The sequence below is a fragment of the Nomascus leucogenys genome, chromosome 13, assembly GCF_006542625.1.
Source record: "Nomascus leucogenys isolate Asia chromosome 13, Asia_NLE_v1, whole genome shotgun sequence".
Lineage (NCBI taxonomy): Eukaryota > Metazoa > Chordata > Mammalia > Primates > Hylobatidae > Nomascus > Nomascus leucogenys.
In genome coordinates, this window is record NC_044393.1 from 61,878,777 (window position 1) to 61,891,118 (window position 12,342).

The following is a 12,342-nucleotide window of genomic DNA, read 5'->3' on the forward strand; positions in this document are numbered from 1 at the left end:
ATGATTCCAGTTTTTGCCCATTCAGTATGATATTGGCTGTGGGTTTGTCATCAATACCTCTTATTATTTTGAGATACATCCCATCAGGAGGGATAGCATTAGGAGATATACCTAATGTTAAATGATGAGTTAATGGGTGCAGCACACCAACATGGCACATGTATATATATGTAACAAACCTGCAGGTTGTGCACATGTACCCTAAAACTTAAAGTATTATAACAATAAAAAAAAAATAAAAAATAAGGGAACCACAAGGCCTACTAGATCCATGAAAATTCATTATTACTCAAGACAACTCCAAGTACATAATGTCTTAGGTAATACTCTATATAAAGTGATTTGTCACAAGACCTGTGCTTGCTTTCTTTTGAATTTTATGTTTCACATTCTGTGGGAATATGTATTACACAGTATCTCACAGAAGTATTACTATTAACCTATATTTACTTACACTACTGTCTTCTACAGAGTGATGTTAAAATTTGATAAACTTTAGGGAGGAAAATGTTTGTCTTTTTTTCTCAGACAAGCTCTTAGTCTGTTGCCCAGGCTGGAGTGCGTTGGCCTAATCTTGGCTCACTGCAACCTCTGCCTCCCAGGCTCAGGTGATCTTTATGCCTCAGCCTCCCAAGTAGCGAGGACTACAAGTGCCTGCCACTGCGCCTGGCTGATTTTTAAAAATTTTTGTATAGAGATGATGTCTCACTATATTGCCAGGCTGGTCTTGAACTCCTGGGCTCAAGCGATCCGCCTACCTTGGCCTCTCAAAGTGCTGGGATTACAGGTGTGAGCTACCACCCCCAGCCTGTTCATTTTAATATAAATAATTTGTTGGAACTTTCTCAGTTATAGAATTGATGTTAGCAGTTCAGTTTAACCGTAAGACTAAAGGGATGGTTTGTGATATCCTGACTTCCATTCTGTATCTCTTCATTCCAACTGGCACCATTCCCTAGGCCCACAGGGTCTTCCCCACTGTCCTCCCTCCCACCACCCCACCCCCGCCCTCACCTTTTCTGGTTACAAGCTCCAGACCATTCCACTTTCCTATCAAAATATGTCTTCTTACTTCCAAATTCCCAAGTCCCTGTTCTACCTCCAACACACTGTACTCCAGTACTTTAAACCGTGGTAATGATTCAGTGGACCCAGAGAATATAAAGCTCATTATACAGTTAGTTAGGCTGTTAGGCCCTCTTTCTGTCTTAAGCATCTTTCTTCTTGCAGACAGTCTCAAAGATTTTTCCTTTTTCCAGTGATTACCCATTTATTTCCAAGGAATGTTTCATCCATGCCTAGCTTTAGGAAACACGTTATCACTTGGATTTCTATTGAAAATATCTGTGGCAATTTGGAAACAATTTTTTTCCTGACTTCATTATTCTTTCATGTTTTAGCCTGTCAATGCAAAAACTCTTATCCAGAGATGCATTATAGAATAGGAGTTTAAGGGAGAAGGAAATTAACACTGGCCATGGTCATGTTCGTATTCTTTTTCCTTGTAGAAGACAACAGGCATAGCTAGAGTGGCATTAGCTAACTGCAAAAATGATTTGTAGGTCCAGGGTTGAATGTAAATGTAAACAACTTAAATGTGGATTCTATTATAGCTTCATATAGAGTATCTGTGACCACAAATCATATTCTTCTCAGTAGCTGATTTCCCACACCAGTTCAAAGGGCTACAGAAGAAATACTGTCATCAGGACACTACTGAATAGTTTACTTGGATATATGCAATAAAAGGATGCAAGTATATTTTCTCGCATTTTCTCCCTAAAGAGTTGCAAACAGGGCTGGATCTAGAAAATACTGTTTCATTTTTTGGGGGCAATGCTCCCTACCATTTTTATGGCTTACATGGGCATTCCAATCCAACAACAGACTTGTTTTATAGCTTTCAAATTATTAATGACAAATTCAAGAAACAATTCTGCAGTCAATGCCTATGGTCTAAGTTTTTGTAGTTTTCCTTTAACTTAAAAACCATAGAAAGAAGTACCATCTTTGATACTACTGATGGGCCCAAACTTAAAAATTTGTGATGCAGAATAGTTTTAGCTATCATTTTTGATTACTAAAAACAACCATTGACAATAAATATTTTATACTATCACAAAAAGCAGACTAGCTTTCTCATAACTTAGCGAAGGTGTTATGGTTGAAAATAAAATTCAAAATAAGTTGAACTGCTTAACTCAATTACTAAAAGTTCATACTCTATATTGCCATATGTAACAAGATTCTCATTAAAAAAAATAGATGCATACTAATTTAGAAACTACTGAGATGGTTATTTTCCTTTTTTGAGACCTAGCTGTCCACCCAGGCTGGAGTGCAGTGGCGTGATCTCAGCTCACTGCAACCTCCGCCTTCCAGGTTCATGCGATTCTTGTGCCTCAGCTTCCTGAGTAGCTGGGATCACAGTCACATGCTGCCATGCCTGGCTACGTTTTATATTTTTAGTAGACATGGAGTTTCATCATGTTGGCTAAGCTGGTCTTGAACTCTTGACCTCAAGCGATCCACCCACCTCAGCCTCCCAAACTGTTGGGATTACAGGCGTGAGCCACCCAGAAAACTACTGAGATTCTGAAACAAGTTTAGAAAAAAGCATACAAACCAAAGTTTAAGGTAAATTTAAAGGCTTTCCAATTGTTGAGATTTGCATTTCTCTGACAAAAGAAAAACAGGGTTTAGAAAAACCAGCGTATCTCCTTTTATGCATTTAGAGATCTTTAATTTTAAATCGTTAGCTATTGTAGCCTGCTTGTTCACTGGATTTTGTAGTGTGTATATATATATATAGGCCACCACTAATATACTTGGGGAGCTTTGCATTCACAGTAGCTCATGGGTATGACTTTAATATGAATTATCATACCATCATGGTTAATGCAATTCAGTTTTTTTAAAGAATAAAGTTATTATAATACAAACATTCCTTGTAGTAAATGTTTGTATTATGGGTTTTTTTGCAACAAAGAATGTTTTCTACCTTTGTTATCATCTAACAAGCAATTTACAAAACCAAGAAGGAACCAAATCTTTGATTTACATTTCTGCTGACCTAGTGTGTGGACTCTTGCAGAGGAATAGCATTGCTGCATGGTGCTCAGAAAGTGTAGGAAAATGGAACAAAAAGCTTGTATCCATTTTTTTTTTCTGCTTTTACATCAGAATTTATATTTAGGTTATACTTTTCTAGAGGAATGAACAATACATCTCTCTTATCCACAATGTGTAATTTGCTAGTTTTGTGTTTAAAGCTTTTCTTATTTCCTGTTCTACTTCTGTGAATTAAGGATTTTAAGCCAGGGCAAAACTGTAGCATCAGCAGGTAATCATTCTTGGATACAGATACTAAGTACACGTAGCATGCTTGTCTTCACTCTTAGGTCATAAGCTCCATGAGAGCAGGGGACAATGATCACTCCAATCCTTGCTGCTTTCCCCGCATATATAGCACATGGCAGAATTCAAACATTTGTTTAATAAACAACAACAACAAAAAACCTTTCCTATCACGAGAAAGACATCTGCTGTCCTGAAAGAACTGATAAATTATGTAGCTTACTTTAAAAAAAAAAAAAAAGAATGTGATATGGTTGACATACAATAAAGTAGAATTTATGCTGTTGCCCTGCTTCTGCCATAAACATGACAAAACATGACAATGGGAAGTCACTTGAGTTCTCTGGATCTCAGTGAATAAATTTATGACATTAAGGGATTTAACAAAAATGAAACCCAGTTGGAAAATTGTACAAGTCACTCAAGTTCTAAATTGCTTCCCAATGCTGAAATCACTTAGTGAGATACATCAAAGACCACAGAACTTTCAGTTTACAAGTAACAGACAAAGAATACTAGAAAATTTAAAATTTTTAATAAATGTGCTTTGTTCACAAAATGTGAAAAAATACAACAAACACACACGTACATTTTCAGGTATGCTACCTCCCACCACTTGGCAAGTATGGTAAAACCACATGATCTAGTCATGATAACTGAAGAATCCAACCAAATGATTACCATTTGTTTTTGAAACAACCAAATTATTTTGGAGAACCAGCTGTGAATGTGACAGGAGGCCTCATAACTTCTTTATATCCAAAATGAAATAATTCTTAGGAGTACCCATACAGTATTAGAAGGCCCTATTAACTTCCACTTGTTATTACATACATGATCTGGCATCAAGCTGCAATGACTGCTTATACTTCAATACTTATACACTGAATTGGCTTTGGTGGAATGTGTATCAGTTTAAATCTGTGCCAACCTAATTTGAATAAGCTGAATTTACAGTAACAAATGATATAAATTCAAACAAATTTATACTAAGTGGTAGTAGGTTTTATAAAGAGACTTCCTCAGAGTACTACGTAAAATACATCATGCACACTTTGGAGCATAAGCAGAATCAACATCTGTAAACAATCAGAATTTATAGCACCAACATTTTAGCTGTAACACAAAGGCTGACTCCAGGGTCATACTACACCAGCCTTTCAAAAGCGCTGTTTTCATTTACTTTCAAAGCATTTTCATTTGGTGTATTGTTTTCTTTGCTCTTAAGGTATTTACCCAAATCAAAAAGCAAACAGTATGGTAAAAGGTACTACCAAAATAGTTCAAAATAGTTCTGTATTATCCTCAACACAGTGCTTTTTTTTTCCCCCTTCTCTTGGGGAAGCTATAAGACATAATCCTGTAGTGCTTAACTGGGAAGAACAGTCAATCCTAAATATGAAAGAATCTTATGCTATTGAAAGTAAATGAAAAATTTTGAGTTACTTGTGGCGTATCTGAGCAACCAATATTTATTGCATTTAATCAACTGACTTTAAAAAATTACAATCTTGTTACTTTCATTAATTTAGCATGTGAAATTTAATTAGAAATACTGGGTACATACACTCAACCATTTATATCATAAAGGATAAGTTTTATATTTCTAAATAAAGTTCGACATTCAAAGGTACTACGGCAATTCACAATAAGCACAAAAACATCAGCTTTACCAGAGTAAAGAAGTGCAGTTTATGAAATTTAGGATCAACTATTGAAAATGCAAGTTTCCTTTAAAAACATATAAACATACGCACAACATTAACCATGAAATCTGAAACTGTGATATTTCAGTGCAAAAACCTCAGTATGAGGTAATTTTAATGTAATAACCACTTGAAAAAAAAAATCCACACAGTGGCACTCTTAAAAATGATAGCTTCCATGACAATTGCTGGCTGACAAGACAATGTGGACTAAACGTTCTTAACTGTTTAAACTAATCTTGTCTTGTTTGGACATATATTTTTCCCTAATCATTTGCTTCTGATTCAGAAACACAGAAAGGCATTTATTAATGTGGAAAGGGAAAATTCCCACAGCCAACTAATTGATATATTCAAAGAAAAATTTCTGATAAAGTTTAGATAGAAATTAAGATACCAAAAGGTCAAAACCATTTTATGAGATCACCAACAGAGGGTTAATTTCAGGTTTTTCCATATAATTTGAAACTTGTAGTGCGGCACCTCCTTAATGGAAAGGTGAGGACCCTATCAAAGTTGGTTTCAACAGAACATAAACTCTCTTCCAAGTGCAAACCCTTTCAAAAAGGTGTTTTAGGTCATTATTGAGTATTACATTGTTCCTTGCTTAAATAAAAAATTTTGTAAATGAAGCCTAAGTTTAAGAAAAGTTAAAAGTGAACTCTCAGGTAAATATACTTCACACCAAGGCCCAAATCAACAAGAAAGTTATGAAAATACTACTTTGGCAATGGTGTTTATTGGATAGGGCTAATAAAATGAGAATACACACTTTGGGGGAAATCTCTCCCCCAATGTCTGATGCTGTCAAATGAGCTTTTAATAGAAGGAAGAAAGAAAAAGAATTATCACCAATTACAAAAAGTTCAGTAAATATTAGATCATCAGACAAAAAAGGAACATAAAATGACTTTCTGTAACATCACAATTTTAGTTAAAGAAAAAGATAAGTGCATCACAAAAAACTAACCGATCTATTTTTCTGTATCACATTTAACTTGTGAGTCATCAAAGTGCAATCTACAGCTTTCTACATCTTAAAGTTTTCCATTCAATGGTTTATAGTCAACATTGAAAAGTTGAAAAGGAAAACATATAGCAAATTATGCTTGTTTTCACAATAGCACTAAAGAGAAAAAGGTACCTTTCTATGATAGTGCTAAATGCTAAAGTAACAGTAGTTTCTGCTATGACATGAGTCACTCTGCATGAAACTTTAAGCTTTCTATAGAAGAATAAATTTTAAAATTGAGAAGTAGAAAAAAATAGCAAACTCTGTAAACCTCTGCATTTCTTTTATGCAAACCAGGTTTTCAGCACTGAGTTCATGTTAGTATTTCCAATTGGTGTAAGCAATTAGTTTAGGAGCCTGGACTGAAAGGGGCTTTTTGCTTCTATATTAACTTAAAAGTAATATGGGGTCCTCTAGCTCATAGAAAGGAATAGAGCTGGCTTGACTTTCTCCAGAATCTGAGTCATATGGCGCATCAGGGAGTTCTGTGAAACCATATGCTAGTTGTTCATCTTCTATATCTGATCGAACATAGCAGGAAGGGTTAGAATATTCCTCATCTTCTATACTGTTGAAATCTTGAGGAATATATAACATTCCTGGGTAGTTCCTACTAACCAAGTCACTTGTGGTTTTTAGAGAGATTTTCCTAAATGCCATCAGATGCATATGTGAAAACTTTGAGTACTTGAAGCGTTTAAAGCCCAGGGACTCTATAGCAATCTTCCAGCTTTTCATCATCATAGCATGACGGTTCTGATGGGAGGAATCAGGTGTGATGATTAGTAATAAACCATTTAACACTAACAGTTCATGGGCTTTCTTGCAGCAAATCCATCGCTGGTAAGGAGATGGAAAATAAGAAAGAAGGAGAGAGAAAACAACCACATGGAAAAGTTCTCCAGGAAGAGAATCAATAGGGTTTTTCAGCTGCTTCAAAAAAGCATCTATAGCATCCTGTGCAAGCTGGAGTGGTTGCTGAAGCTGTAAGTTCAGGAAATCACATTTATAGACACTCTGCAGAAACAGAAAACAAGGCATATTAAGAACTTCAAGATTATTTCCACTTTAATACATAGACTTTTCAGCAAACCATTTCACATATTGTAGTAATTCCAGCATTGATTATATATTTTTCCTTTTAAATTATTAAACTTGAATAGATTTCTTCAACCACAACTTTTACAAAAATCTCAAGTCCAAAGACCTGCTAATCATCATTTAAATGTATATTTTTGCTTAACAATTTAAAATGGGAAATAAGTGTGTATTTTGGGTTGGGACTTACATGAATTTTAATTTGGGTCGGAGTTTACGGGAATGACTTATCTCTATTTACATTCACGGTTACCAAAAACAAGCTAATATAAAAACTCTAAACAAGAAATACCATGAAATAAAGATGAATCAAATAAAGAGGATAATAAAAGAGGCATTATAAAATTTGTACAAGCAGAGTGATTCCAAAACTTAAGTTCTTTGAAACCGTTAACTTTAACCATTTAAAAAGTAACCCTCAACATTACTTTTATTCTATTAAAAAGTTAATCCCTGGTTTGGAACAAACTAAATTTAGTTAGACAAATGACCATGGGAAACAATACAACTAAAGGAATAAACAACATTATATAATTTGCTAAATCTTAAAACTATGGAAATGAATCAGAATAAGAAAGCCATTTTAAAATTAGACAAAAATTACTCTATCATATACCAATAGTTATTAACAAAGATATGACCTAATACCTTAATCCCTCACTCATGTTAGTGTATATACAAGCCAGCCACGTAGTCATCTGGACTGTTTATTACGAAAAGTGATATGTAATGTTCTAGTACCTGAAAAAAAGATGCTTTTCTTCTTCCCTTAAAGGCAGCTTTATTGATGTATAAATGACACAAAAGCATAAGTCTGATAAGTTGTGATGTATTTTTACACTCATGAAACCACTGGCATGGTCGAGCTAATGAACAGATCCAACACCCCATAATTTTCCTTATTCCCCTTTATAGTCCCTTCTCTTCCCCTGCCAGCAGGCAACCACTGAAGTTTGTATTTCCTAGAATTTTATATAAATAATCATTTTGAGATTTTTCTTGCAGGTATTAACAGTTTATTCCTTTTTAAGTTGCAGAATGGTATCCCATTGTATCACGGATGTACCACAGTTGGTTTATCCATATACACCTGTTTATGGATATCTGGGTTGTTTCTAGTTTTTGGTTATTACAATTCAAGCTGCTGTGAGTATTCCCATTCATGTGTTTGAATCAACATTCTTTAATTTGTCTTGGGGAAATATCTTGGGTGGCTAGATCATACAGTAGGTGGTGTAGTATGTTTAATTTTTAAATAACTCCCAACTGATTTCAAAAGTGGTTATGTAGTTTCATGTTCCCACCAGGAGTATGAGAGTTCCAGTTCCTCCAAATCCTTATCAACTCTTGGTATAGCTAGTCTGTTTCATTTTAGTAATTGAAATAGATGTGTAGTGGTATTGCGGTTTTAATCTGCATTTTCCTAATGAGTTAGTGATGTCTATCGTCTTTTCCCGGACTTATTTGGCATCCAGATATCTTCTACGTTAAAGTGTCTGTTCAAATATTTTGCTCATTTAAAACTAATTGGGTTGCTTTAAATTTTAAGTATTTTCTTACTGGGTTTTGAGAGTTCTTTATTCTTGATCCAAGTCCTTTATTATATATGACTTAAAAATATTTTCTCAGTATCATGTGCCTTTTCATTCTTTTAACAGTGTCCTTTGAAGAGCTGAAGTTTTTAATTTTGATGAAGACTAATTTATCAATTTGTTCTTTCTTAGATGTTGTTTTCAAAGTCAGACCTAAGAAGTCTTTTCCTATCCCAAGGTCATAAAGACTGTTTTTCAAAATGTTTTCCTTTAGTAGTTTTATAGTTTATGGCTTTTTCATTTAGGTCTATGATATATCTTGTTTTTTTTTTGAGATGGAGTCTCACTCTGTTGCCTAGGCTGGAGTGCAGTAGCATGATCTTGGCTCACTGCAACCTCTGCCTCCTGGGTTCAAGCGATTTTCCTGCCTCAGACTCCTGAGTAGCTGGGACTACAGGCACGCACCACCATGCCTGGCTAATTTTTGTATTTTTAGTAGAGATGGGGTTTCACCATATTGGCCAGGCTGGTCTCAAACTCCTGACCTTGTGATCCGCCCACCTTGGCCTCCCAAAGTGCGGGGATTACAGGCATGATCCACCGCACCCGGGCAAGTTCATTTTTTTTATATGGAGTGTGGTATGGTCTGAAGTTTCTTCTTTTGTATATGGATACCCCTTTGTTTCAACACCATTGTGGAAAAGACTATGCTTTCCATCTTGGGCAAAAATCAGGTATCTAAGTTTGGGCCTATTTGTGAACCATCTATTATATTTCACTGATATTCTTGACATCAATACCATGCTGTCTTGAATACTGCAGCTTTATAATTTTGAAATCAGGTAGTGTTACTCTCCAACACTGTCCTTTTTCAAAGTTGTTTTGAGCTATTATTCTAGGTCCTTTGAATTTCCACACAAATTTTAGAATAAGTTTTTCAATTTCTACAAAAAAGCCCACAAGAGTTTTGATGAGGACTGCACTGATTCTATACAGACAGGGTCTCACTCTGTCACCTAGGCTGGAGTACTGTGGTGTGACCTTAGCTCACTGCAACCTCCACCCTCTGGGCTCAAGCAATCTTCCCACCTCAGGCTCCTGAGTAGCTGGGACCACAGGCAAGTGCCACCACATCTGGCTAATTTTTCTATTTTTTTTTTGTAGAGACAGGTTTTTGCCACGTTGCCCAGGATGGTCTCAAACTTTTGGACTCCAGCAATCCACTTGCCTAGGCCTCCCAAAATGCTGCGGTTACAGGTGTGAGCCACTGCACCCAGCCTAGGTCATCTTTACTTTCTCCTAATTTGTGGTTTGCAGCATGTGGATTTTTCTACTTTTGTCAGATTTATAAGCTACATATTTCATATATGCTCACATATAAAATAAATATTTCATATTTTTGATGCCAGAGTAAATGGTACTGTTGTTAATTAAAATTTCTGATTGGTTGTTGCTAGTATATACACACAAATTTCTGTATATTGATCTTGTCTCTTGCAACCTTGCTAAACTCATTTTAGTTTTAGGAGCTTCTTTGAAGATTACACAGAACAATCAAATAGATGATCGATGACACCTGTGAATACAGTGTTACTTCTTTCCAATGTGGATGCCGTTTATTGCTTTTTCTTGCTTTATTGAATTGTTAGAACCTCTAGTACAAATGCTAAATAGAAGCTGTAAGAGTAAACATCCTTATCTTGTTCTTGTGAGAAAAGCATTTTTCTTTCATCATTAAGGATGATGTTAGCTGGAGATTTTTCAGATACCCTTTATCAGGTTCAAGAAATTCCCTTAAATTTCTGAGTTTTTTTTTTTTTTTTTAAATAAGGAAAGTCCAGATGTTGAATTTTGTCAAAGCTTTGTCAAATGCTTTTTCTGTGCCTACTGAAATGATCAAATGACTTTTCCTTTTTGAGTTAATATGATAGATTGTTTTTGAATTTTAAACCAATCTTGCATGGCTGAGAAAATAAACTTGGCCATTATATATTATCTTTTCAAAATACCTTGTTGGATTCAATTTGCTAAAATTTTGTATAGAACATCTGTGTCTATATTCATAAGGGATATGGATCTATAGCTTTGTTTTGTAACATTTGTCTGATTTTGATACCAGAGTAATGGCCTCACAGAATGAGTTGGGAAGTAATCCATCCATTTCAATTTTATGGAAGAGAATATATATAATTGGTATTATTTCTTCTGTAACTATTTGGTAAATTTTAACATGCAGGCATTAGTGCCTGGAATTTTCTTTGTGGAAAGGTTTTAAATTGCCAATTCATAATTTCTTTAATAGATTTAGGACCATTCATCCTATCTGTTTCTTCATGAATAAGCTTTGGTGGTTATGTCTTTCAAGGAATTGGTCCATTTGGATTGTCGAATTTATTGGCATAAAGTTGTTCAAAATATTTTCTTATCCTTTTCATGTTGATAAAATCTGTCATGATGTTACCTTTTTCTCTTCTGATCAGCAGGATAGAGTTTATAAATTTTACTGATCTACTCAACTAGCTTTTGCTTTCATTAATTTTCCCTATTTTTCTGAAAGTTTTCTATTTCATTTGATTTCTGCTCTGATCATTATTTTCTTTCTTGTACTTTGGATTTAATGCTCTTTTTTCTTCTAGTTGAAAAGTTGATGTCATTGCTTTGAGACTGTTATCTAATAAAGGTGTTTAGTGCTATAATTTTCCCCTAAGTACTACTTTTGTGACTTTAGTGACATCTATGCATTTTGATATCTTGTATTTTTATTTCAAAAAAGTTCTAATTTCCATTGTGAATTCTTCACCAAGTGTTCAGTATACCTGTTCTAGGAATTATTTAGAGGGGTGCTGAAATCTCTATAATTTTATCAATGTTTATGTTTCCTTGACAGTTTATCAGTTTTTGGTTTACATATTTGGAAGCTTTGTTATTAGGTGCATAGACCAAGTTTGGTTTAGATTGTTACGTACTCTTGATGAGCTGACCCTTTTATCATTATGGAATGGTCATTTTTATCCCTGATCATATTCTTTGCTCTGAAATATACTTTGTCTAATTTTAATGTAGCCATGCCAGCTTTCTTTTCCCCATCTTACTGCTTTCACTCTATTTGTGTCTTAATAATTGAAGTACATTTCTTATGGGCAACACATATTTGGGTCTTGGCTTTTTTCCCCCCAATCTGCCAGTCTCTGTCTTTCAATTGGGGCATTTAGGCCATTTCTATTTAATGTGTTGATTGATGTGATTAGGTTTTAAATCTATAATCTTGCTGTTTTCTACTTGTCTCACTTGATTGTTGTTCCCTTCCCCCTCTTCCTTCATCTTTTGAGTTAACTAAATTTTTTATGATTTTATCAGTCTTGTTGGCTGATTAGGTATAACTCTTTTATTTTAGCAGTTGCTTTAACTTATCAGTCTACTTTCAAGCAATATTATACCACTTAATGTATAAGAACCTCAAAGTACTAATATTATCACAGTGGACTGGTTCCAGGAACCACTGTACATACCAAAATCCACAGATGTTCAAGTCCCTTATACAAAATGGTATATTTGCATACACCCTATGCATATCCTCCCATATATTTTAAGTCATCTCTAGATTACTTATAATACATAATGCAATGTAATGTTATGT

At 34.7% G+C, this 12,342-nt stretch overlaps 1 protein-coding gene across 1 annotated transcript in view; it reads right to left on the reverse strand.

Moving 5' to 3' along the window:
• Nucleotides 1-3,870: 3,870 nt before the first annotated feature.
• Nucleotides 3,871-12,342, reverse strand: part of BMT2 (base methyltransferase of 25S rRNA 2 homolog) — a 116,285-nt gene continuing 107,813 nt past the window's right edge. The window contains exon 5 of the mRNA XM_003261206.3: nucleotides 3,871-7,092. Within this exon, the coding sequence (XP_003261254.1) occupies nucleotides 6,463-7,092 (630 nt within the window). The 3' untranslated portion in view covers nucleotides 3,871-6,462. The remainder of the gene's footprint in view (nucleotides 7,093-12,342) is intronic.